At 37.7% G+C, this 27,684-nt stretch overlaps 1 protein-coding gene across 4 annotated transcripts; it reads right to left on the reverse strand.

Moving 5' to 3' along the window:
* LOC117306793 (5-aminolevulinate synthase, erythroid-specific, mitochondrial-like) lies at positions 1–27,351 on the reverse strand. Of its 4 annotated transcripts, none has more exons than XM_033791306.1 (11): positions 27,074–27,351; positions 21,567–21,795; positions 16,348–16,464; positions 14,984–15,049; positions 14,001–14,226; positions 11,707–11,891; positions 10,097–10,276; positions 6,990–7,154; positions 5,916–6,055; positions 4,710–4,838; positions 1–3,833 (listed from the first exon to the last, which is right to left on the reverse strand). In XM_033791306.1, exons 2-11 carry the CDS (start codon positions 21,757–21,759, stop codon positions 3,480–3,482), a joined length of 1,755 nt encoding a protein of 584 aa, XP_033647197.1. In that variant the 5' UTR covers positions 21,760–21,795; positions 27,074–27,351; the 3' UTR covers positions 1–3,479. The 4 variants fall into 4 exon arrangements, with proteins under 4 accessions (XP_033647197.1, XP_033647196.1, XP_033647198.1 ...); XM_033791305.1 differs by lacking the exon at positions 27,074–27,351 and adding an exon at positions 25,410–25,592; XM_033791307.1 differs by lacking the exon at positions 27,074–27,351 and adding an exon at positions 25,410–25,591 and having other exon boundaries at positions 16,348–16,461.
* Between the last annotated feature and the right edge of the window lie 333 nt (positions 27,352–27,684).

Below are 27,684 nucleotides of genomic sequence, written 5' to 3' on the forward strand. Positions count from 1 at the left end.
TTTAATAAAATCTAGCTTTATTAGTCAAATCAATATAACAGATTACCCAATACCAGCCCCAGTAATACTAATCCTTACCTAAAACAAGTACCACTTCGCATATTTCAAATATTTCCAATGTTTTAAATAAATTAAAACCCAAACCATATAGCTAATCACAGAGCAAAATATACATCTTATTTTAGGGGGTGGGGTTCCAAACACCAGAAATTTAGTCTAAGATTCAAGTTGCATAACATTAATTTTGATTGTTTTATTTTTTTGCCATCAAACCTGTGGAACCATTTTTACCGAACACACAGATCCTCGCCAGTTGATTGGTGGAATGTATGTCACATGTATCTTTAATTTTGCCATGCAGCGCACTCCAAAATTTAATATTGACCCCTTGCAAGCACGCACTACACACAGCGACTGTACTACACTCACCATTTTGGCATGTTTGGTGGTCAATAGGTTTATGTGTAAATGCCATGTCGCCTAAAATCCGCACTCGAATGAATAATGCGCAGTGACATTGACCACCAAAATGGCGCATCCAAGATTATTCTGATGATGACGTCAGGTGAATTGGGTCAATAGGAGTCCTATATCGATAGCTATAGGATGCTTCGTACTGTTTCCTTGTTGATTTGTCCAAATGAGGCAAGGTTGTTTCACGATGAGATGATTGATGTCTACATGGAGTTCCCATGTTGTTTTGAAGGGGTTTTAGAAAGTGGAAAAGTTCCTGAATCTTTTGTTGTGTTTATGGTAAAACAAATTTCAAATGACAAGGCTCTAAGTGCGAGTTATATAAAAACCAAAATTTAACGTATTTATTTCAAGCATCGTTGTAGAATAGAATCACTTTGTAAAACCTGGCTTGTTCAATTCACTTGGCTTTGCCTGGTTAAATGGAAACGTTTAAAATGAACCTTGTGATTAGTCTGCAATCGATGAATCAATGTGTGCATTCAATGTTTGTGTAATATTGTCCGTTGCAAAAGCATCTGCACCTGTTCATTTTTGGTTGCTGTTCAATGTGGTGCTGTTTATAAATTTTCTTCTGTTTTCGATTTTAAACTTGTTAATGTATATTTTTGTATTTTACCCAATGTGCGTCATCAGATGCGAATAAAGAATCCTGAACAATACATGTTCTATCTCTAGCAGAATAAGAACAAGTAAGCTTATAAATTTAGAATAACCCATTTTGCCGATAAAAATAATCTCAACTACAACATTAACATAAATATACAATATTGTTTCCTGAAATTTATATTTTTTCAAGGAAATGATGAAGATGTAAAAGGAATCAATCTATTCTAATCCCATAGGAACACATTTCCTTCAAGTGAGGAAATACTTCAACATCTCACTACTACCACTTTTAAGAAAAACATATATATTTATCCGGAATTAAAACCGTAAAAATTATAACTATAATATGATTAATATACGTATTTCATCTAAAATAAAAATTCTGTAATTACAATTTTTTTTCGAATAATATCAACTTTGCAGCCTTAATAAATTCTAAACATTGAATAGTTTCCTTTCTCAAGGACAGCAAATATAGGAAATCATGAAGAAACTGCCCATTATTTGGGCCGAGTCTGTGGAAATTCAAGAAATCGCATCACCATTATATTAGCTTGATAGGAAAATGTGTGTAACGTCAGAATTGCTGCTGAAGTTACTTCTACCCCCAATTATGTCTAATCACAACATGACGTTTTAAATGTCATATTTTTGCCGCAACAAAATATGACTAGAACCAAGTGTAGTTTATCCTGAGTTATGTGATGGTCGCACTGTACTGGAAGAAGGCTGCATAATTTGTGGCAGACACAATATTTTAAATTCAATTTAGGATTGGGTGCTATGGTCCTACGATCACTTTACAATCCAAACCCCACCAAATTCACAACCAAAATTTCAAATTTAATCTACCCACAAAAAAAGGATGACAGAAGTATTTAGCCTTTTTAAAATCACACCGACCAATTTCACAACAGTATAATTAGAACATTATGCTATGTGATATAAATACACATCTTTTATTGCCCTGATATAATTTTTTATTTTACAAACATGTGATTGGTCAGCAGTAGCAAGTTGACAGCAAAGTCAGAGATGTCAAATTTTTGCTTAGAATAAATATCTACTACATGTATTACTTTGGTTGCGATTTTGACCATGGATAGGATTGAGTGAGATTGTAAAGGTCATGACCCACTGGTTGAAGTAGCTGAACTTGGGCCTCCATCTGCACTACACCTACATGCCTGTGCATTGAAGACAAATGTCATGGGCCAGTCTCAAAGAAAAGATATCAAGCAGATCACACTAACAAATTAGTACTGCTTTTAACATATATTAAAAAAAAAAAAACTCCACACTAACTAACTAGTTTATGTCTTGGGGGGGGGGGGGAGTGTAGGACATTACCTTTGTTTTGCTTAGCTTCAAGTTACCACTGGACATAACTGGACAGTTGCATGTTTATGTTTTTCCTTCTTTGAGTAGAAAAGAAAAAGTGCTGATTAACAATTCATCATTGGATGAAATATTTGAATTTGTTGCAGACACTTTTAGATTGACAGAGGGATTAATTAGGAAGGATGGCTTATTATACAACGTAGTAGCTGCTAGGTACCGGTTCCACAACTTAAGAAACATGTTAAGCTTTCGCTTTAAGATTACCTTTGTTATCATGGGGCCGCAAAACTATCTTGTATTATCTGTGTTCTCGTTATGACCGTGCTCGTATCTTCCATTTTTATTTTAGATATAGAAACATGCAGTTCAGGATTGGTGAAATGCCTCGTTTTAACTGGCGTCTTGATCCGAGATCGTGTTAACAACAGCCAACTTTACACCACAAAATACTTGATCAGAATAACCATCATACACTGTAACTTACTTAACAAGTGAACATTGAGACCATTAACCATTAACAATTATGATTGGTCAGTTTATGACATAGTATGGTCAGTTGACTAATAGGGAGGGCTGTTATGTATTCTTCGGATGATACGTTGGTTACAAGTGTACTACAGTGTGGAGACTAAGGTCCCTCCAAGTAGAAGATCATTTTAAGAAATAGGTGAAGAGGTAAAAGTGAAATCAGAAGTGAAATCGGAGGTGAAATCAGAGGTCAAATTAGAGGTGAAATCAGAGGTCAAATTAGAAGTGAAATCCGAGGTGAAGCCAGTGAAATCAAAGGTGAAATCAGAGGTGAAATCAGATGTCAAATCAGAGGTAAAAATCACAGGTCAAACCAGAGGTGAAATCAGAGGTAAAATCACAGGTGAAATCAAAGGTGAAATCAGAAGTGAAATCAGAGGTGAAATCAAAGGTGAAATCAAAGGTGAAATCAAAGGTGAATTCAGAAGTGAAATCAGAGGTGAAATTGGAGGTCAAATTAGAGGTAAATTCAGAGGTCAAATCAGAAGTGAAATCATTCAGAGGTCCAATCCGAGATGACTGCTCCATCATTCAGCCATTGATGCCATGGCTGGTCTGAAGATGCCATTCAAGAAGAATTCTCGCTCCAGCTGTGACAGCATGTCAAACGGCCGCGGTTCTTCACAGAACTTACACTCCATCAAGCTAGGCTGTCTGCTATCCTTGGCTGATGTATCTAGATGCAGACCACAGTCAGTCCAAGACTGCACCAAAGACTCAACAAATGTATCCATCATGGCTGGGGTATGGAACGGCGTGGGTGCAATGCGAAGACGTTCCTCACCTGGGGCAACCGTGGGGCAATTGATTGCTTGGACGTAGATGCCATATTTTTGAAGAAGGTAGTTGGCCACTTTTGTGTTGTCTTCTGCATTGCCAACCTGCAAGAGAATTACCAGCCAATAAAGTACTTTAGTAAACATTCTTAAAAACACATTGGCATACAAGGCAGACATGCAATTATTTCATAGATTTTAAAAAGTGGAATTCAAAGATAGTACTTATAATTGTATTTGTTTTGAAATCTGAAGACGGTTTAGGTATTAACGTTAATATTATCTTGTTTGTACTATCAACGCTGAAAGCTGATGTTTTTTTAATAACATTAATAATAATAATGTACGTTAACAAAAAGCCAATATGCTACTCTATGGCACATTAGTGATACTACCCTTAGTGCCAGTTAGTTTACTTTAAGCAGCCTAAGCAGCCAAGTATGTAGCGCATCGAACTAAATCAATTAAAATAACCATCTCTGCCCTCATAGGTACCCATTTACCCTCTGGGTACAGAGAAAATGAGGCTGCTTCCAAAATGGCAGCTGCGGCTATAGCTTTGTCTGTTGCTATCATGTGTCAAAAAGCACCCACACTGGGATCAAAAAGCGCCCTCACTGGGCTCAAAAAGCGCCCTCACTGGGGCTAAAAAAGCACCCACACTGGGGCTAAAAAAGCACCCTCACTGGGCTCAAAAAGCGCCCTCACTGGGCTCAAAAAGCGCCCTCACTGGGCTCAAAAAGCGCCCTCACTGGGCTCAAAAAGCGCCCTCACTGGGCTCAAAAAGCGCCCTCACTGGGATCAAAAAGCACCCTCACTGGGGTCAAAAAGCACCCTCACTGGGCTCAATGATTGGACGATAGCTAAAAACATGCGTGCCAGTGTAGGGTTCTGTTACTAAGGATGTTGCTATACTTCAATGTGTGATTAGGTTGTGAACCAGCCATAGCCAATTCAGATAGAATATGAATAGTGACTTACATGAATAGGAATGATATGACTTGGACATGTAATAACTGGTAGACCAGCTTCCTTGAGTCTACTGCGTAAATCTCTCACTGTCTCCTGATGACGTACTCGTAAAGTTTGGCCTTCTGGGCTACTTAGTACCTACAATAAACATTGATAGAATGCTGGTCAAAACAGCTATTGGAATAGTACCAATGCTAGCAAAGTTACCTTTTTCACAAACAATAATAATAATAATAATAATAATTAATAATAATAATAATAATAATAAATGTTTTTAAGCAGACCATATTTCTTAGCACTTTCCAATGCTTGAAAGTGAAAAGCAAACATCATTCTGGCAATACTATTGTAAATTGTATGGTCTACATACTCTATGGTCTCATGTAAGTTCTAACTACTTAATTGCCAATCCGACAGAAAAAGCCCCCAATTACAGACAAGGAAAGAATATAAATATTGTACAAGATACAAACATTTAAAAATACACTTTATAATCAATAATTAATTAATTTCAAAATGATTCTAACAAATACATGTATGACATTGGAATACACTATATGCAACTTTAAAAAATGAATGAAGAAAACAATGGATGGATTAATAATATAAACACAAATTATAAACAACACATATTTTATTTGAACAACTGAAAGACACATCGTTAATCAAATACACTTCTCAAATATGCATCATTAAATAGTACAAGAAAGGTACAACACAGAAAAAAGAAGAAAGAAAAAGAAACAATTTAAAAATGCAAGCAATAATCTTATGAATACTACAATGACATCACACGTATATCAGTTATTGGTTCAGTAAAAAGCCCATAAACACTAGGCATGCTTGACTTCCCCCCCCCCACCCTTGTATGACCTCCCATTGGAGTGGGGGAGGGGGTGGATGTGGGTGGGAGAGGCTGGTGCATGACCTCCCATTGGAGTGGGGGAGGGGGTGGATGTGGGTGGGAGAGGCTGGTGCAATGAACGATTCATTAGAACTGAGGGCTGCAGGCCCAAATAACTTTGGTTATCATTGGTCATTCTAATCTTATCAAAGAGTGTAAAAGTGACATAACGGAAGAGGAGGATTGAGGCCCAATGTTTGTAAAAGGCCTTTTATGAATGCCATGTGACATGCAGTCCTCCAATCAAATGACAAGGATGCCATGTGACATGCAATCCTCCAATCAAATGACAATGTTTGAACTGAACTTACTTGTATAGAGGCAATAGCACCAGCTAAGATCATTGGAGGTAGTGCTGTAGTAAAGATGAAGCCAGCTGCATAGCTTCGTACCATATCAATCAGGTCTGATGAGCCAACGATATAACCACCAAGCATACCATAGGCCTTACCTGAAAGAACAATAGGGTAATACAGTTAGGACTAACACTTTACAGCGAGTGGCAGTTCTCATCATAATTGTTCACTTTATGGAAACATTAATGCAACCAAATGCAAATTATATTGTTTTGTAGGAGCTTTTTTACAAACAGCGTTAAAATGATTTGAGTTCATGCTCGGTATATTCAGGGAAGCTAGGTCTGAACTAAGGATCCAAACTTGACATGAGTCAGGCATGGTGTACCTCCATAATTTAGCCCAATTTCATAGCTCTGCTTTACGTAAGCAGAGAACCCACACTTGCAGAAGCAGGGAATTCTGTGCTTACGTCAAGCGTACTTCATGAGTTAGCAGGGAATTTTTGCTTATGTGCATGTGTACCCCTATGTTTATTCTACGCCTACACAGCGCAAGCACAGAATTCACCGGTCGGTAAGCACAGCCATGAAAGTGGGCCCAGTGTAAGTGTTGCGTTACTAAATGGTGTTGGATTGAAGACTGCACTAGTAAACTGATTGTTAACATGGGATCAGGCATACCACCATAATCAGAGTCCAACAGTTTGGGGGGTTGCGTTACTGTATGGTGTTGGATTGAGGACTGCACTAGTAAACTGATTATTGTTAACATGGGATCAGGCATACCATCATAATCAGAGTCCAACAGTTTGGGGGGTTGCGTTACTGAATGGTGTTGGATTGAAGACTGCACTAGTAAACTGATTATTGTTAACATGGGATCAGGCATACCACCATAATCAGAGTCCAACAGTTTGGGGGGTTGCGTTACTGAATGGTGTTGGATTGAAGACTGCACTAGTAAACTGATTATTGTTAACATGGGATCAGGCATACCATCATAATCAGAGCACCATGACAAGGTTGTGATTGTTTGATGCAGTACGGGTAACAGTATTGGGCCCTCCTATATTGGGTCCAACCTTACCTAATGTACCAGAGATGATATCAATATCATCTACACAGTTTTCTCGTTCAGCAACTCCAGCCCCATGGTCTCCATACAGACCCACAGCATGAACCTCATCAACAAAGGTGATAGCTCCGTAGCGATGAGCTACATCGCACAGCTCCTTCAATGGGGATACATCACCTGATACAAAAATATCAATATCCATTATGAAGCAATTATCAATATCAATACCAAAGTGAAACTTGGATTCATTCTAGTTACCTTATACAGGAATTTGAGGAAATGCAGATGAAGATTGTAGAAAGATATTGGTTACAAAGAAAGTAGGTTTTTACTTTATTAAAGATGGCTCTTAAGGTCAAATTCAGTTTGTGGAGTAACATTACAAGTCTCTTACCTCAAGTTAAAATGGTGTCAAATATCATTTTGTATTATACTCTCTCAGCGTCAAGTTTGAAAAATGACATCATTGGATGTCAACAGTGAATGTTTGTTATAGGGGCCATTCACAATTCCAACATTTTCACAAGCGTACAAACTCAGAGATGCCAACATTGATTTTTAAAAAAGAGTAGCATCTCCCAAATGTTTAGGGCGAGCGCAGCTTGGGCTCCCTAAACCGATCTTTCTATTACTCTCTACAATGCTAATTAGCTCATTTTCAGGCATTGTTGTGAAATAACAATTACCTGTATGCATCAACAGAACAGCTACAAATGTTTATAGTGGCCAGTGAAAAAAAAATTGAAAAAACCCTGATTTCCCTCATCTTCTGACTATGTTTCAAAAATAAATGTGTCATAAAAAAAGGTGGCCTTACTTAAATGTAACATAAAAAAGGGTGGTCTTCCTTAAATGTTTTTGTTTTAATGATCAGAAACGCCACAACAAGCTATTGGGAGAGAGAGAAAAAAAAAAAAAAAAAAAACGTGTCCGGATTTTGGGCAAAAAATACGTGTCCGTATTTTGGGCATTGTCGCCATTATTTCGTACTTTTTTTGCCAAGCTTCGATGAAGTACATGTACAGCCAGCGTGGGCACAATAATAGTGGATACATGAGGAATGAGGTTACTGTGACACGTTAGCTCACACACAACCTCATTCCCCACGCACGTGTGCACTATTCCCCATCGTGTAATAGAGATCAATGGGTACGATCTTGCAGAAATGCACTAGCGTAAAAAATGCACACTCAGCCGGCCAGCCAGCGGGGGAGGGCACGCAACAATCATTATGTCGAGTACATTGTTCGAGTGAATTCGCCGCTATTATTCAACACTGCGTTCTAAAATTAAAAGTGTTTATTTCTTTTCTGTTACAATTGTTTTGATATTTTTCTTAATTTTTATTTCCACTAGTTCATTAGTTGTTTGCATGTATTGTACGATGTAATAAAATTATATTGGGCGGCTTGTTTAGCGTGTTTTATTGAGTATTATCGTAGCGTCGTAGTCACGGCTCGAAATCGTATTTGCTACGCCCAAATCGTGTATGTTGGTATCTCTGCAAACTGTCACTTTTGTAATGCCCTCCCCCCCCCCTTAAGAGTGTACAAGAATTTTTTTTTTTTTTCCCCCTCACTTTTCCACATCAAGATCATTGAATGTGAATTTCATGCAAACCCTTTTTACAACAAGCACAGCTGATAAAAGAAATGTTGGACATAGACATGTTTAAACAGATTAAGGCAGTAACTTCCTGCATACAGCTTGTCTGAATTTCAAAAGGTAACAAAATATCGTCTTAGATACCTAGATATGTTTTTTATAGATTAACATTTTTTCCAAAAATGAAAGTGTATGGCGGGCAGTAATCCCCTCCCTCCAAGTGTACGTAATGTTTGCTTGTGAAAACATTGATAATTGTGGACAGTCAATTGATCAATACACCGAATTCAACACTGTTTGATTGAACAGAATGGAAATAACATAAACTGAATAGTGTCAGTGCTAACAAAGAATGGAATTGTTCCTTTACTAGTTTGTTTTGGTCTGTCTTATGTTTTGCTATTTTAACTCTTCGGATTGTCCTGTAAGGTTCTTGTATTTTCAGTTTGTTTGGATTGCTGTATATTTTCCTGTTGTGAAATGTTATATTTTTATAATTATTTTGTTATGCGCTTGTGTACATTTTATGGAATGGGCGCAATATAAATGAATAAATTATTATTATTATTATTATTATTATTATTATTATTATTATTATTATTATTATTATTATTATTATTATTATTATTATTATTATTATTATTGTACAAAGGTAAAACCAAATTGAATATTCTTCAACCCTTACACATTTAACATCTATTAGTGTGAATTTAACTCAAAGAGTCACACAGTCAAGGACTGTGAATTTTGTCTTCATACAAAACCATCCCACCAGAACTAATCTCAGGTAGGTTGCATTTAAAATCTTTTGATGAAATGTTGGTTCCAGAAGAATTGCAACGCTTTTGGCTGAGCAGTCACAGGTTAATCTCCCGATAAAATTTTTGCTTGGCTTACCCGATGAAGTGTTAAAATGAGGGGGGTTTGTGATCTGCTAATGTATAGTGCTTAAATGCAGTTGGCTGCGTATATTATCAGGACTGATGTGTCTAGGTTACAGCTTATGAGAAGTATTGTACAACACGGCATGTGGGCACCATGGATTACAGCTTCACTTTGTGTGGTTTCACACCATGTTGATACTGAACCTACACAATGGTGATAGTAAATAGGTTGAATTGCAAACTTTGCAATGGTTGGATTAACGCTGGGAAAGTTTGCAGTTTAGCAGCTTAGTTATGAAGCTTCCTTATTTGCAATTTCAAATGGTTATAATCTAAACGTCTAGACTGGCTTAAATCAAGGAGAAAAACTCAAGATATACATCTACTATAAACTGATGCATCAAAGTAAATCCCACAAGGAATGGTGAGAAAGACGATTGCAAATGAGTGATACAAAAAACATAAACTTGCCACTTGAAATACAACCAACGGGAAAAGTACATTTCAAAACAAATGCTTGTTATAGCACAAAGCGCCCAATCACAAGGTAAGGTGCTCCTTAAAATGAACATTATGTTCTGTGGAACAAATCTCTCCCGAAACTGAACTCTTCAAGTTGTGTAAACTAACCTGTCATAGAGTGAACTGTCTCAAAGGCAACTATTTTAGGTTTTGAACGATCAGATGTTTGTAGGAGTTCTTCAAGGTGGGCGACGTCATTATGGCGGAAAACAACCCTGGGTACACCGCTGTTTCGTATCCCTTGAATCATGGAGGCATGATTCCCTGCGTCAGAATAAATCGCACAACCTGATAGGAAAAATCATGCAAAAACACAAAGTAAATATTTAAAAGGTTGTATGGTAAACATGCGTGTGACTGTAATCCCCAGCTATACAGCAGTTACAGGTTCTATGGCTTCTGACTGGCAAACCGAACAAATATATCCTTAAATAGGGAGCTTACGACATTAGGGCTAAGCAGAGTAAGTGGAGCGTCGCCACGCTAATCCGTAGGTTGTTGGCTTAAATCCAGCTCAGGTAAATTTTTCTTTCAACCCCAACTCATACATTTTTGTAAATACTACAGAAATGATAAATGGCAGGACTTGTTTAGCAATGGAGAGAGCTGTTGATAGTATAAAACATTGTGAGAAACATAGTTTTTGAGAAAGCAGTAATTTCTTACTCAAATAATGTTTTATTTTTCATTATTTTCTTGCAAATGCGATGACCAATAGGAGACTTTGGAACGCTAGGTGGCAGCAGACTTACCAGGTAAATGTCCAATGTTTACATAGTTCTGAGCATGCGCACATTATCAACAACAATGGATTTTACCTGGTAAGTCTACTGCCACCAAGCGCACATTATCACCAACAATGGATTTTACCTGGTAAGTCTACTGCCACCAAGCGCACATTATCAAGAACAATGGATTTTACCTGGTAAGTCTACTGCCACCAAGCGCACATTATCAAGAACAATGGATTTTACCTGGTAAGTCTACTGCCACCAAGCGCACATTATCAAGAACAATGGATTTTACCTGGTAAGTCTACTGCCACCAAGCGCACATTATCAAGAACAATGGATTTTACCTGGTAAGTCTACTGCCACCAAGCGCACATTATCAAGAACAATGGATTTTACCTGGTAAGTCTACTGCCACCAAGCGCACATTATCAAGAACAATGGATTTTACCTGGTAAGTCTACTGCCACCAAGCGCACATTATCAAGAACAATGGATTTTACCTGGTAAGTCTACTGCCACCAAGCGTCCCGGAAGTCCCCTATTGAGCCCAAATCTTCACAGGTTTTTTGTTTATGCATGTGGTATGTTTGAATACACCAATTGAAAATACTGGTCTTTGACAACAATCAAACACATCCAGTGCCTTTAAATTGCTTTTGACTGGCACTGGAACAAATATATTGTCAAAATAGGGAGACCGCCAACATAGGGCTAGATAGCTCAATTGGTGGAGAGCCGACATTTTAATCCAGAGGTCGTTGGTTTAACCCCGCTCTGGTCAATTTTGCTTTGTTCAATCCCAAATCATAAATATATAGGCAACAATAAATGGGCGGTCTTCATTAAACTAGAGTATGCCTTGTCTACATATATTATTTGCAATTTTTATTTTAAAACTTGAGGAAATTCCAGCTTTCAATGCATGTCCTGACCACTATTAGATAAAGACCTTGGTGGTGTGGGTAATAATAGCAGAGATCTCACCTGGCAGGGATCTAGCCAGAGTGTATAGAGTTGAATCATTTGCTACAAAGCATGAGGTAAAGAGTAGACCAGAGTCCTTCTGGTGTAGTTTGGCTAACGATGCTTCCAACTGTTCATGGTATGTGGAGTTACCAGAGATGTTACGAGTTCCACCAGACCCTGTGCCATGCTCCTGCACCGCTTTCCTGGTGGGGAAAAAACAATTAATATCTATTGTTATTGTCAGTTCTTTATTACTGTTGGATATGTAATAAAAAATAAAATAAAAAACTGAAACTGGGTCTAATATTCTCAACGCTCTTATTAGAGTCAAATGAGAAGAGAGAAGACAATGAAGAAATTTAAGTTTTAGATGTAGGAGGAAACCCAAAAGAATTATTTCAGGGAAACCCACGCAGTCAAGTAGGGACTTGAAACCCAATCCACATAGTGCCCCCAGTGAGATTTGAACAGGGGTCCCAGAGGTGGAAGGCAAGTCAAAATCCCCCTGCCAAAGTCTCCATAAAACTAACCAATAACATAAAATAAAACAAAAAACACCTCCAGGTTTGTACTTTATTAGAAAGAACCTCAACTAAAACCACTCTAGTAGTAGATCCATATGCCACAAATTGCTACTTCACTCAAGGTCCAGATTCTTTCTCAAGGACTTCATTTGAAATGGACACAATTCTAGGATGATGGCGCCAATGTGGTCAAGTTAATAATTGTTTTCAGGCCAAATTATACCAATTGTTCAACATCCCCTTGAGGTTTCAAGGTAATGTACTCTATACAAGATGAATTATTAGGAATTGGGCCGGCTGCTAATGAACGAACAGGTTGGGACCATTAATATCCTTTATGGGGCTCTGTTTTTCCCCAAGGAAAACAAAATTGTTGTTTCTTTTATTCCCCATGTTAATAGAATACACAATTATTTAGTGCGAAGAGTCTGGGGGTAAAATATGGGGGAAAGGGATAGTGCCAGACGAGCAGATGACGAATGTTATAATAATCAGAAACATTAAGAGAATAAATACATCTTTATAAGTTAATCTGGTCCCCGGTAGAGCATTCCACATCCTGACTACCAGGGACCAGGAACTGACCTACAAGTCTCGTCTCCGAGGGTGTTTAAACGCAGATGGATCACTGTCTGGGTGTAAAGAGGATGAGTGGAGATACATGTATTTCATGTACAGTAATCTGATTTACATGTAACCTTAGGCTAGTATCAGTGGACAATAAGGGTTTTAACAATAAGGTTCCAGTGGTTCAATAGAGAGAGAGGAGGCCCTCGATTGCATTTAATGTCCAACAATATCCAAACAATGTCTGATCAAAGAGAAACCCTGGAAATACACTGTTGCAAACGTGACAAGACGGTACTTTGAGTCTAAATCATCCACCTGGCCCAGATATCATGACTCTGCTTACCGCTGAATTCTGCGCTAACAATCATCATTCTCTGCTTGCACAGCAAGCAATCTGCGCTAGCTGTGTAAGCGTAGCAGGCCTAGTGACATACGCACATGCACAAGCCAAAATTCTCTGCTAACCTGTGAAATACGCTTGACATACAAGTAAGCGCAGAATTCCCTGCTTCCCCAAGCATCGATTCTTTGCCTACGGTATTGGGCCCTTAACAATCCACAAATTCATCATGGAGCAAGATGGAAAACAACACAATCTCCATCCACAAACTCATCATGGAGCAAGATGGAAAACAACACAATCTCCATCCTGAATGTTAACCTCTTCCACAGACGGCACTCTCGCCCACTCAGTACAAAACACTGAGTGAAGTGTTGGGTGTTTATTACATGACAGATGTTCCATTACACACTCAATGAGTGAAATCTAATGAGGACTTGATGTGCACCAAAGGCTTTACACCTACATCTACAGTAATACATTTTGTATATTGGGATTGTTATATTCAAAATAAATAGGGTTTTATCATATATTTGTTGAGAGTGCCATTTTGGTTCAAATCGTTCAAGTGCTTGGCGACAATGTATTTACATGAAAATCAAAACTGATATTGGAACATTGAATAAAAGATATACAAAATATAGAGATTTTAGTAATGGCAAATGACTGTGAAGTCTCTCATATATTCAAGTTCCGAGACCAACTTCATAGAGCTGCACAAAAAGATGCTTACATGTACCAGAATAAAGTTAACAGCCAATGTGCCGTGTCAAAACAACATTTGTGATTAGTATCCTCCTCATTTCTGCTTAGCAGAGAGAAGTTAAGCAATATTTTCTGCTCTAGCAGCTCTATGTTGATTGGATAATGTTACTCACATGACAGCCTCAGTGACCTTTGGGTGTCGACTCATTCCTAGATAGTCGTTGCTGCACCATACAGATATCGACTGACCATCAAACGCCTCATTACTGGAGTACTCCTGAGCATAGGGGAATGATTCTGCTTTACGATTCACTTTCTTGAAAATGCGATAAGTGTGATCCTGCTTCTTACGTTCCACCTCCATATGCAGAAACTTGTTGTAGTCAAATGTACCATTATCTAGTAAGAAATGCAACCAAGAATGAAGTTAGATCATTGCTTGTATCAGAAAACAACAAAGTCTTGTGGTAACTGCTACCAACCAATAACAGGTTTGAACTGGACTCAAGAGCTGCTTAAGCTGAAAATATTGCTTAACATATTCTGCTGAGCAGAAACTAGCAGGATACCATTCACAAACTGTACACGTTAAATGGTAGTTTGGCTGGTAACTTTATTATGGTAAGCATATTCTTGTTGTGCTTAGCTAGTTTTTGTCTAAAGCGCTGTGGTCTACATGAAATGGCGCTATATAAAAGCCCATTGTATTGTAAATTGTATTTGTGCTTTAGCAGCTCTATCCAGCTGCCTCCGTCTTGGTCATGTTCCTCGTATCAAATAACAATAATGCATGCTAATAATCATTTTGAAAATAGGAACATGACTATTTTGTTCTTCCAGCCTTAGTTTGGTTACATCAATGGGAGAAATTCAAGATGGCTGCACCGTGATAAAGGTCTATTGGGGTGTGGTCTTTCACCATCAGGGAAACTCAGAGATCAGCCTTTGCTGAGTACCAGGAATGTATGTAGTTGTACGATGTAGGGGTTGTGGGTTCAAATCCAAACTGAGTAGTAGGCCTGTAGGACTCAGAAAGCACCAAGTACATTTGTATATCACGAATTGGTCTCAGAATAAACCAAAGTAATATTCTTTATCAAGATGCAAAACATTGCATTCAGTACACAAGCAGAGATGTGACAAATTGTGCACAAACCTTTGATGAAGTTCTCAGTCTGTTCAGTTGGAGACCTGTCATTTTTAATCAAGCTGCTCTTCACAACTAGAATAATACAACAAGGTGTTAGAAAACAAGTATTAAAAATGCCATCCAAATCTTAACATGACGGTTTAACAAAGTAGAAGTTGGGATGCCTCTAGCCACTAAGAAAGCTTGTTGTTCTAGAGGTAAGACATGCTCTAGAAACGGAAAAAGTTGTGGGACTCAATCCTACCCAGGTGATACTACGTTAATTTTTTGAGGACTCAGGAAAGTGTTGAGTATACAGTGCTTTCAAGCACTGTTTACTCAATAAACAAATAAAATTATTCACCATGCAATTTGATATTTTATTAAAATACTATTATAGGATTACTTTTTTGCCCCAATGTGGATAAATTTTTGTGCATATACCCATATTGAGATAACAAACACCCAGTGTTTCCCAAATGGAACTCCAACTGTTCCAACTCTAACTTGGTGCCCCTTTAAAAGGTTTCCCACAGACTAAAGCATTCCCAAGGGAAGTGCCCATTACAAACTGAAAATAGCACTACCATCTCAAAGATGAGATTCTAGGACTACCATCTCAAAGATGAGATTCTAGGACTGACGTCACAGTTTTAACCCAATATACTTGTAACTGCCTCAGGGTTTGTGGATTCTTTCAATAATAAAACTCCTTTAACTGCTCAAGTGATGCTATGAAATAATCCTATTTCCCTCTCAGCGATTCAATCCAATTTACAATCTAACCTTCCGGTAGAACAACTTGCCTTGGGAATTAATTAATCTTTCTATTTGGAAGCTTCTACTCACAGTTCAATGTACATAGTGTGATCTATCAACTATAGATCTATAAGTGGTTGGTTTTGATACCTGCAGGTACCAGTAATATTAAAATACAAAACCCACAGACCTATTCAGGAGATTCTTATCATTTGTCTCCTTCCCTTGATACACGTGTACAAAGGTTATGAGCACGTTATAATCATTGTGTGTGCAGGGTTGAAATCAAGGAGTGTTAAGAGTCTGAGCGTGCTGCCAATATTTGCATCATGCAATCACAGAGATTGTGTACAATAATTAGGGAGATAGTTATAAACATTCAACATGATAGAAAAAGTTTCTATTATCCAGGATGTTTTAATTTATTCATCAGAACATTAAAAGATTGGTTTATTTTTAGCAAACTTTTGCAGAATCAGGGCGTGGTTGGCAGCTCTGTGATTGCACCTGGGCATTTGGATCAATGACTTTATGTCATAAAGCCACTTATTCTTCCTGAAATCAAAATTAAGAACTGAGTCAGTACATATGGCTCTATAATATGAAAACAACCAGAACAAAATGAGAATTACCTGCTTCTCTTGTGGAAGAATCAATGAGATCCGTGTCAACGATGCGAGTCAGTTTACGTCGGTCCTCAATGTTAGCCAAGAATGGGCACTTTGACATATTTGGAGTTGGTTCAGCTACTTAAGAAAACAAAAATAAAAAATGATTTTTCAAAAATTAGTTAAAATATTCTTACTTTTCACTCACTAATTTCTAATCCCTGTACAAATTAATTTGTTTCGGAAAGAGATATTAAACATAATTTGTTAATGCCATGTGGACCTGGAACATGTACTTTTAAGAGCAAGGTAGTTTTGGTTTAGTACGTGCACCTCTAAGTAAAAGGGAAATTGACATTTTACTGGCACAATTCAAAGGGCACTAAGGCAACAACCAGTGGCATGTAGGCAATTGCAATGATTTGGCCCAGGCGTAGGGCTTAGATGTTCATTTGTACCATTAATCATACATTTATAAATAAATAAATAAATAAATAAATGATACCACACATACAGGATTATAGCGACATCTGCTCACATTTTTACACTACAAGACCTTTTACACAACAATGGTAGTATATTTTGGCTGTTTTTTTGCTAGTTCACCAAACCAAATCTTTCAGATTATCGCGTCTTAATACCTCCCCATGTGACCAGTCTTGCAATCAGAGTGCATAAAGATATTTTGTTATTTCGTTTAAAGTATGTCAGTTTTTATTTCCAATGCAATAAAGCATACAAATTACTTAATGTAGTTTGATACTGTTTTTGGTTTTTGGTTTGTTTCTTTACCCTTTAGAAGATGCTACTGTCTTTTTTCTCTCCTAGTGACAGCTACATGTAAAAGCAATCGCACAATGGAATAACCTTTGAAGCATGATTGAATTTCATTTCAATTCACTGCATCTGTTATTCTCTTGCACTTTAGTCAAATAACGTTTATGCCTCCTCTCCATTTATCAATTGATGACGCCTGCTCTTACTATTGTCGACGCAGGTATATAGCTATCTTTAGAGGAACATTATTATTAAATAATACCGAAGCCGACTCTTTGAACCATTGTCGGTTTTTAGAGGGGGAAAAAAAACATGTATCAAATTTGATCCAATCCGTTAATCTAGAGCTTAAGAGCATTGAAATGTGTGTACAAACTGAGATTGAAAAGAGGAAAGTGAGAGTCCCCTTAGCATGACGGAAGGCACAGTTTATGTAAAGTTCATCAATAAATTGATTGATTTCATGGAAAGTATTTAATCTTGGCACGTTTATTGGGGGTAGGAGTTAGTAAACAATTATTGATGTCAACAATGCGTGCATTAATATTTTTTTGAGATAACACGTATACCCGATTTCATTTTAAAGCACAAGCCCCAAAACTTGCTATTAAAGCACATAAAACTAAAAACTTGCAAAGCATAGAAAGTATTGCTATTAATATTTATAACAGTAATAATTTATTTATTCATATATATTGCGCCCTATCCATAAAAATGTACACAAGCACAATCCGTTCAACCACTTTTCTGTGCTTAGCAAGTTTCAGCCCTTACAGGTTTTTGTGTTTAGTATTAAAACAGAAACAGGTTACCAGCCAAAACTACATTTGTTGTGACTACATATACATGCACACATACACTGGCCTTTTATACAACGCCATTTCAGTGGTGTGAGCTACTCAATGGCAAAGAACTTTTTCAAGCAGTATTTTCTTCTGATCAGCTGTATAAAATTTGGCCCTGAGCAAGTTCTTTCCCCTTTCTTTTCATTGTTGTTATTGGGGGACGGGCGAGGGTTTTATAGCCTATCTGCAACTGAGGAAATCTGCTGCACACGTATTTAATCGGCTTTTCGAACCAATTTCAATGCCATGTTTCAGTATTAAATTTAGCTGTCAAGTGGGCAACATTTGTGTAACACTTACCTCTACAAATTCAATTTTGGAGTTTGGAATTTGTAAAGATTAAGACTGTAAAAAGTTAATGTTACCTACAATGAAAGCTACTGTCTAATCTGACCATTTATAAAAACAATCAACAAAAACAAACAATTTTCACCACAGACAAGGATTTTACGCTCTCAGATTTAGGTGCTCAACTAAAAAGCCCCCCCCCCACAAAGTCGACCCAGTTATTTTACATTACAGTTTGTGTACTTACTAACTGGCAGTGCACTGACTGCAACTTGACCCAGCAGTATATTATGAAACAACACACTGTACATTATGGAAGGCACTGAATCCCCTGTAGCGGTTTGGACATTCTTGAGTATGCTCAGAATAATTTTGAGTATTTTCAATTCCTGTAAATAAAACGTTAAGAGAATCTACGTATCTTGCACACTCTTCATGGAATACATGTTTACTTGTGTGCATAAAGGTATAGTTCAGAGTCTATTTCTACCTACAAACTATGTGCAATTAAACTCAACAAGATTTGAACCGCAACGATGGTTTAGTATTTAGTGTCATGATGCCCTTTTATATTTTCAAACATTACACCTGGATGCATGTGCAGTACTTCTAAGTGCATCCTGTCAGTAATAAAACCTCAGAAACGTCCTTCCAGGAATTGAATGTTTTTTTAACTTCCCTTAACTTACTTCCTTCAATTGATAAATAACTAATTAATTCAAAGGTACCCGTACTAGAGCGTAACTGTTTTAAAGCATTCATGATTAGGTGCCACACCAAATTTTGTTATAACCGTTTTCAAGCCATTAACGTCTAAGAAACTCAGTTTGGACACCAATTTGTACAACTTACACAATATACTTTGTACAAGTAATCTAAATCGAAATCTCACTTCCTGGTTTAGGCATTTTGGGATCTAGGTACATGAAGCACCACCCCCAAACAAACATTTGATAAAATCAATTTCTATTCAGTTTCCTGTTGCATAGTACACATATGCACTGATAAACCACACCCAAAATGCAATGGCACATAATCTAAAGAATAAACAAATCCACAGGGAAATTGCTCAAAAAAAAAAGTCTTTCCTACTATTCAGTTACTATTGCCAAGACTCTAAAGATCCAAACTAATATTGTATGTATGTGAACATTATGGAGCCTTAAACACTTCTTCTAACATTCGTTTGCAACACAGGCATTCCTACACAGTAGGCCAACTGCTACCAATGATGTACATATAACCGTTACATTTAAAATACAGTGCATACAAACAGTACAATATAGGCCTACGTGCGGTCTGCAGATTTGGTACAAGGATGAGAGCTCAGTTTATCAATCTGGTGACCTCAACGCTCCCAACACCAATCAAATCTGGTGACCTCAACGCTCCCAACACCAAATCAAATCTGACAATATTAATAACCTGGATTACATCTAAAACATTCCAATCCAAGTCCCTGTCATTTGTCTGTTTTACCAAAGTTCCTCTCTGTTAGTTTCAGCTTAAATAAATGATGTCTCAAAAATGTCTCTTTATGGGTGTGTACAGTTTTCATTGATAACATGTCCAAAAACTGATTCCAATGGTCAAACTCATAAAGATAGTCCTAACTTAGGACTAATCCTAAAAACTTAGGACACTCGTCCCAGTGTTTTAGCTAGAATTTGAAAAGTGGGAGTGCAAAATGAAAAACAGGGAGTGCAATATTTTTAGAGTCCAAAATTTGTGTGCTAAGCACACAACACGAGCGCGCAGCGCGAAGTCCCTTACGGCTGGGAGCTCTGGGTACTTTAGAAGCTCTGTGGTGGTCTCTGATGCATTTCTGACACCTATTTTTCCAGGTAGAAGTCAGTTACTTTTGTGTGATTTTTCCTTTTTTTTTTTTTTATAATAGGTTTAAGGGAAAATAAGGAATGTAAAGCTCAAACAATTTTGGGTTCGCCTGCGATTTTGTTACAATTCCGGTAAAAAGAAAGGGGGAAAAAATAATAGTAATAATATATTTTTTTTTTTTGACGATCTTATCCCTTATTTCTGCCCTTGAAAATGCTTTTTTTTCTCACCAAAAACCATTTGTATAGGTTCTTGATTTGAAATTCGGTTGTGTAAAAAAAATTCTTTTGCAATTAAATGTTTGTGATTTTAACGATCCGTCGGCGACGCACATTTTAAAATATATATAGGCCTATATATTTGGCGAGAGCGATGTGTTTTTGTGAAAGAGGTTGTTATTCAGCATAGGGTATAACTGGAACGAGGTTGAGATTAGACTCCAACATAGAAATAGAACCAATGAAGAAAGCACGTCGTCCGGACGTACAGTGTGTTCGCTGGTTCCCAATATATCTTTCGCTGGTTGTGAGGCAATAACAGGTACCAGTTTACCATGGCCTGCCGGCGATCTCAGATTCGTGCCGCGCCGCTCATTGGTTCGTGTGCAAACCTGCACGTACACAGTACACAGTACACATGGTGCAAACACGTGCATTGTTTTTTCAGTAGACTTTCAAAAGTCTCCACACGTGTGCACCAGCAAGCGCATTACACGCAAACATTATTGAACCGTACCACTATAAACGAAGCAAGGAATGAGGCAAGTTTATACATCTGTCGCTGCTGCTGCATGCATGCGCGATGCCAGGAAGACAACAAGCCGTAAATTGGGCCAGCTGCTGGACGGCAATTTATTGTTCAGGTGCCGGTATTTCATGAACGACGTCTGGGGATCCGCGATAATAACAATTACAAAGGTAAACTTACATTGTCTGACTAGAGAAGAGGGATTAGAGAAATCCAAATGTATACCCCCAAAAACCTACCCCCCGAATTTTATAGCAAATTCACATCGCACTCGGAGACCACAATTTTGAAAGGAAAAATACCGGAATTCCGGTTTAAACCGGAAGATTCTCATGCCTGATCTAGATTACACAAACGTATAATTAAATAGTGCACGGCTAGATTTACACCGCCAGGCCGTGCTTGAAAAAATAGGCCGTGATTTCACAAAACTGGATGTGCAAAACACGGGTGCACGGCTCGCTAGCTAAAACGCTGACTCGTCCTAACTCAAGATACAACTAGTCTTAACTCTTAAATCCACCCTTGAAGTCATTTCCCAGTAAAATTCCTTGTAAATATAGTTTTTTACATTTCAACACAGAAAACAAACACCTTAATTCACCCTTCAATCTTAACTCACAATAATCATAAAATTACTTTAGCAAGGATCAATACATTTGGAACACCTTCCTATCGAACATCATAACCAGGTTCAAAATTCATAAAGCTGACCAGCAGAAAATACAAATGAAGAAATGTCAATCTGACCTTTTTCTGGCTCTGCATGCTCTTGCTGGTTGATTTCTTCCTCCTCTTGTTTCTTGGATGCATGGCGAGCCAAGATTTGACTCATCACAGGACAATTCTCACTGTAGGTAAACAGCGAAGTGCTTGCTTTCTTGGCAAAGCCTTTAGGTAGGCGGGAGAGAAAGGGGCACTTCAGAAGGGCGATGTGCGCCATGATCTTCTTCGTTTAAAACAAGGAGATCAAATATTTCTGCACAAGAAAACAGCAACAACAACAAAATAAGTGGTAAAGAAATTTAAATTTCAAGGACAAGAAAATGTTTCAGAAAAAGGACCCGTTTGACTTAACAAGATATTTAATCATCCATATTGTTTAAAAGAATAAAACTGCACCTGGGATCATGAATAACTAATTTTGATTTTACCACACATAGTGTATCTATTTGGGTAATTAACAAAACTTGTTTTAATTATAAATAATTTATGACTAGCTTTAAAAAGATTACTTGAAAATCGAATGGATTTACAAAGATTATGACATGCACATTTTGGTTTTGTTTATACCCGCACAACTATTTGTAAAAACTTTTCTTTGGATGGCAAATATTACACTATAAAATTAACTTCTTGCCCTTTTCTTCAAAGACCATTATTTTGTAGGATTATTAAGGAACATTATGCCCAGCATCTTTGCCCAGTCATTTTACCTTGAACGTGTTTTCTATCTTTGCTATGAATGATATTCTACCATTGGTGAAGCATTTTGCTATATTTAAACAAGTGAAATCGTTCACCCATTGTAAATGTAACAGACTTAAAAGTTATTTTAAAAGTTATTTCATTTTTAAATAACCATACATGTAGTGTAAAGCACTGCTAGTGTTGGAAATTAACCTGAAACTCACATTATTGTTGTACATTTATGACTCTGACAGAACATATACTGTATTAAATAGATTGGATAACAACAAAGACAAATACATGCCATGTTCTGTATAGGGTACCACAGTAAACTGGAAGCAAACTCCAATCCAAAAGTGAACATTAAAGTACCTTGTACTTTCATTGCACTTCACCAAGTATATTGTAATTCATCACTATTCAATATATCTCATACAACTCCCTACATCATGGACCCATACCATAGTTATAGGCCTACCAGTAAATAAAAAACAATCAACAAACTCTTAAATATGCTAATTACTCATAAACACTTCTACAAAATTGTCTACATCATCCTACATTGACAGAATATTGTACCAGAATCAACCCCACACAACATTCAGATCATAAGGGGCCTTGTATTGGTATGTAAACAATTCTGTTGTTGGTTCAATGAATAAGCAAGTATTGGTTTGCAGCGCCCAGCTATTGTACCCAGTACTAATGTCAAACGCCCTGTGAGGCTTGAACAACCCTATCAATGGGCGAAGCGCTGATCAAATAGAAACCCAAGTGAGGTGAAGACTAGTAAGGTCACTTCTTTCCCTGGTAACCTTGTCAACTGGTATCCTGCTATTGTAATGACAGCAATGTGAAGGTCATTTATCGGCAATGAATCAGGGAAAAGAATGGGTGGAATATTGAAGAATCTTTAGATTGAAAAACGATGAGATTTTTTTAAAGTGTATTTCTAGTTATTTTGTACTTCTACAATCAAACATCAAATGTAACAATGTCTGGAAGAGAATTAAAAATACAACTTGGAAAGTGGTCCAGTGCATAGCATACTTTACAAGTATGTTGGTAAAGGATGAAACCACAGAAATAGCGTCAAATTGCACGTAGAATTTTTATTCCCTGACAGCAAACTGGGAGTGAGAAAACAGACCTTTCATTTAAATAGAACATGTAGGTTAAAGTATTTCGACCATAATTAATTTGACCATAATTTGACAATAATTACATGTTGTATTGAAGTTGAAGTCTCTGCAAATACAGTGTTAAACCTCTTACGCCCTTTTCACACGAGAGCCGAAGACCAACGTCCCTTGTTGTGGGCGCCAGTTGTCTGTCACAAAGGTTGTTTGCGATTTCACGACCAACATTCACATGACCACGCACATTGCAATCTTGACGTCCCTTGTTTATGTGAGATCACGTGTTTTGCAACATGAATCCGTTTGGATGTCAAGGGAATTGACAATATGATAACAAATAAACGATTTCTCATCGTCCCAACTCCAAAGATGAATGTATCCGAAAGCAGATTGTTTGAAATTGCAAGCGGAAAAGCCAGATTCAAGGCTTTCTTGATCGGAAGCTTCTTGGTTAAAGAAACAAACTTTGAGAAAGGCAATAACATAAACTTATTTTCAAATTGTGCCACCGACACCATTTTGTTGGATACCTGAAATATACAAATTTTCTCCATCAGGTAATGACGTGTGCTGCTTAAAAGTTTGTGTTCAAAGAAATGCAACTCCATGGTTTGTGCATGCATGATCGTTGTGCGATTACCGAGGACCTTTGTAATCTACTGTGTGTCATTTCACACGAGTGACTCGACTATTCTAAACAGGGGACGATTTTTTGGAGGAGGTCTTGATCCCGGTTGTTTATTACGCGGGTCTGTGGTGATTTCATCGCACAGATTCATTTCACACGACGCAAATTTGTGATTATTTAACGGGAATGTGATTTCGCTCCCATTGACCATGGTTTAGAAAGCTTGTGTGAAACGGGCTTTTGAAATAAATGAGTACTTTTAGGGCCTAAATAATTATCAGTAATGGTGTAGGCTAGTGTCAAAATTTGCCTGACTAGTGACATCTCCCACGGATTGCCTCGTGCCTTACCCGCCTGTCTACAATCCGCAGAAGGAGCTTGGCAAAGGCTAGCAACCAAATTTACATGTAGAAACTACAAGTAGAAGTATAGAAATGGTCCCCTTTTCTCACTTACTACATGACATGGGGATTTACCAGGCAGAGGCCAAACTGTGACTCAAACTCAAACCATTCGGTGGTTTAAAAAAGGGCTAGGGGCCTACCTTTAAAAAATATCAAGTTTTACAAATCCCACTACCGCACCATCCAGTGCCATAGTTGCAATACGTAACCGGGACCATCCTCCCGATGGCCGCCAGGGAGGAGGGTTACGTTTTCGCAACTCCCAGTGCCATACATTGTAGAATGTAGTTGGGATAACGTCGCAATCCTCCACCTGACGGCAAAGCCGCCGTCATGGAGGGTTATGTTAACTATCGGAACTACCATACCAGTGCCAGTATTCAGTAACCAGAACGCAAAATTCAGTTCAAGTAATGAAAGTGTATTTATAACTATAGTATAAAAAATAAGAATTTATAAACTGATGAAACTTGATACATGTGTAGGTAAAGGTAGGTACCGTAAAGTGTGCACTACCATTCCTCCTCCATGGTATTAGTAGGCCTATTACTATTATCAAATCAATATTTATATATGTTTGTTTTTTGAGTATGTTCTTGCTGTATTTTTATCCGAATAAATTCAATCAATCAATCAATCAATCAATATTATGTAATTACAAATACAAGTGGATACTAACTCAACTGGATCATGGATATAAAATGGGATGTCAAAATAAACTGCATTAAAACTCACTGACTGAACTGTGAACACTGAATAGACTAGAAATACAACTATTTATACATCCATGATACAAAACCAGCAACCCTCAAATTCAGCAACTTGATATAAATTGCAAGTCATGGCAGGGCAAGTGAGTGAGGAAGTAAAGAGTTCGGGTTTCCTGGACATGTGTTTTGTAATTATTTAACATGTTCAATGAATATCATTTATTGTATCAGAATGAATGACTAGCAATTTCTCGAGTAAAAATACCGGTCTGAATTTACTACACATTTTTGTCAATACTCACCAGACACCAGCAAGAACTTCAAACACAGTTAAGGTTGAATCTACTTTTGACAGATTTCAGATAAAAACTATTCGTGTCCTTCACTGAGAACGACGAAAACGGAGGATTTTCGTGGGTTACTTTGGCATTCCGTCGGGAAAATGCACCCAGTTCAGTTACATATACACCAGCCAACCATCTGATAGCAAATTGCATCAATGCGCATGCGTACGTTTTTATAGAGAGGGGGGGCCGGGGGGGAGTTGGTTGATGTCCGGTTGTTATTGCGCGTGCGCGTGTTGTTGTACGTGACATAATGTTCAACAAGCCATTAGAATAACGTTGTACGGTGTACCCCCGCGAGATTTTCGTAGTAGTGTGACGTAAATGTTTAGAACACGCCCACTTCCTTCAGGTGCATGTTTATAAATTATTGGCCCGCATGATAGGGCAACTAGCAAAGTAATCTCATTTATGTAGTAAGCTAAAGCTAACCAATACACCGCCGTTACTTTTGAACGTTATATTTACATGTTCATGAATCACAAGCCATTGTCGCGTGTATTTTACTATCAACCAATCACAAGTCCTTGTCAGTTATCAAAACAAGTTGAAAAATAACAAGTTCATTCGACCATTGTCTTTTTTGTCGCCGAGTGTTTCTATCAACCAATCACAAACCCCAGTCGCGCGTCTCAGACACCTGTTTTCATTCCGCAATACGCGCACTTCTCCTCACGACCCACATTTTCGATCTTGTATGCGAGAACCTCACAATAGTTTTGTAAGAAAATGTGTTCATAATTTTGTCAATATTACGTTTTTCATCTGTCTTTAGCTTCTTTAGGGGGCCACTTTGTGATTCGTGGCTCCCGGGGATGGTTGAATGTTATCAGTTTCTATACTGGTTTATTCGAAATTTAGCAAGGTGGTATTTGGACGACGTAGTTGAAGTCATGGTGTGCAAGTAGTTTGCAGAAATCGGGCGTGAAGTAAACGTTTCAGAATAATTATTTGCTATATGCAAATCTTTAGTAACTACAATTTTCAAATTTAAATAACGTCACACTTAAATTCTGCATAAAGTGAATAATTATTTTAAAACGTTTACTTCACGTCCGTTTTCTTACTTGCGCCCCATGACTTCAACTACATACCAAAACTACCCCCTTGCAAAATTTTGCTATATGAATCAAATATTTTACAAGACCAATAACACTGTACTACAAATACTGCATATAAAATGTGTGTAAACAAGCCAGAAGCCAGAATGGCTTATTCGAACGAATACACCAACTTAGAAACCGATGGGATACAACCATCCCCGGGGGCCATGAAGAACAAAGTGGCTCCCTGAAGAAGCTAAAGTCAGGTGAAAACGTTAAATTAAAGCTAATTGACAAGCTAATGAATATTTAATGTCCCGTCTGAAGCACCTACGGCGCTCAAACTCTGATTTCGCCCTGAAACGAAATATTACACTGTGAAAAAAACAGCCGTATGAGGGCGCTATGTACGTTTAACGGTTACGATTTACACACTCGTCGTGGAACTAACCATGGAGGAAGAAAATAGAATTTGAACTAACACAACAAACAGAATCCACGCCGCATGCACGATTCGATTTTGGCGGCTATGGGCCAATTAGTTTTATGGAGAATTAGATTACAACTTACTACACTTACCCTATTTCTGAGTCTGGTCGGAAATAGGTCTCATGATTTGGCGGCGCTGGTGGTCAGCTTTGACTTCATTCAACGATTTTAGTTCTCACAATTGCATACTATTTATATTAATTATTAAGAGACATTACTTTTTGTCCTCCAGCTGAAAGATTGCTGTCTAAGGAGTAAGGAATACCAATTCAGTTTCCAGTCAGCCTTTGGACAACCATCCATACGCTATGCCCTAATAAATACTACGACTATAAGTATAGAGAGATACAACCTGTTTGTACCAAGAGCTGGAGAAGAGTGAGGGTGACTTGTTGTCTGCATTTGTTTTTATATGGCTATGTACAGTAAGCAATAGGATTAGGATCTGCTCTATAGCCGTACATAAAGAACTTACTATAGGCCTTTATACTACACTGGGGGTTTTGGAGTTCATTGTTCACCATTTACAGCTGACATTCCCAAGATGGTCACATACAATAGGGGAATGGTAAAAGTCTCTGAGTGCAAGCACTAAAAGCTAACACATGCTTGGCAGCTGTTAATGGAACTCACTACAGTTTATTATTAAGAATATAACTCTTGCTTTCGCAAAAAATAATAATGTGGATATAAAATAAGAA

This window comes from Asterias rubens, chromosome 2 (assembly GCF_902459465.1).
Source record: "Asterias rubens chromosome 2, eAstRub1.3, whole genome shotgun sequence".
Taxonomy (NCBI): Eukaryota; Metazoa; Echinodermata; class Asteroidea; order Forcipulatida; family Asteriidae; genus Asterias; species Asterias rubens.

Excerpts from the sequence above, each read along its gene's own strand:
- LOC117306793 (XM_033791306.1), bottom strand. The coding sequence starts at position 21,759 with ATGGCGCACATCGCCCTTCTGAAGTGCCCCTTTCTCTCCCGCCTACCT. Across the intron at positions 11,892-14,000 it reads AAGGTCACTGAGGCTGTCAT|GAAAGCGGTGCAGGAGCATG; the intron begins GTGAGTAACATT and ends TTTCCCCACCAG. Across the intron at positions 4,839-5,915 it reads GTGCTATTGCCTCTATACAA|GTACTAAGTAGCCCAGAAGG; the intron begins GTAAGTTCAGTT and ends TGTTTATTGTAG.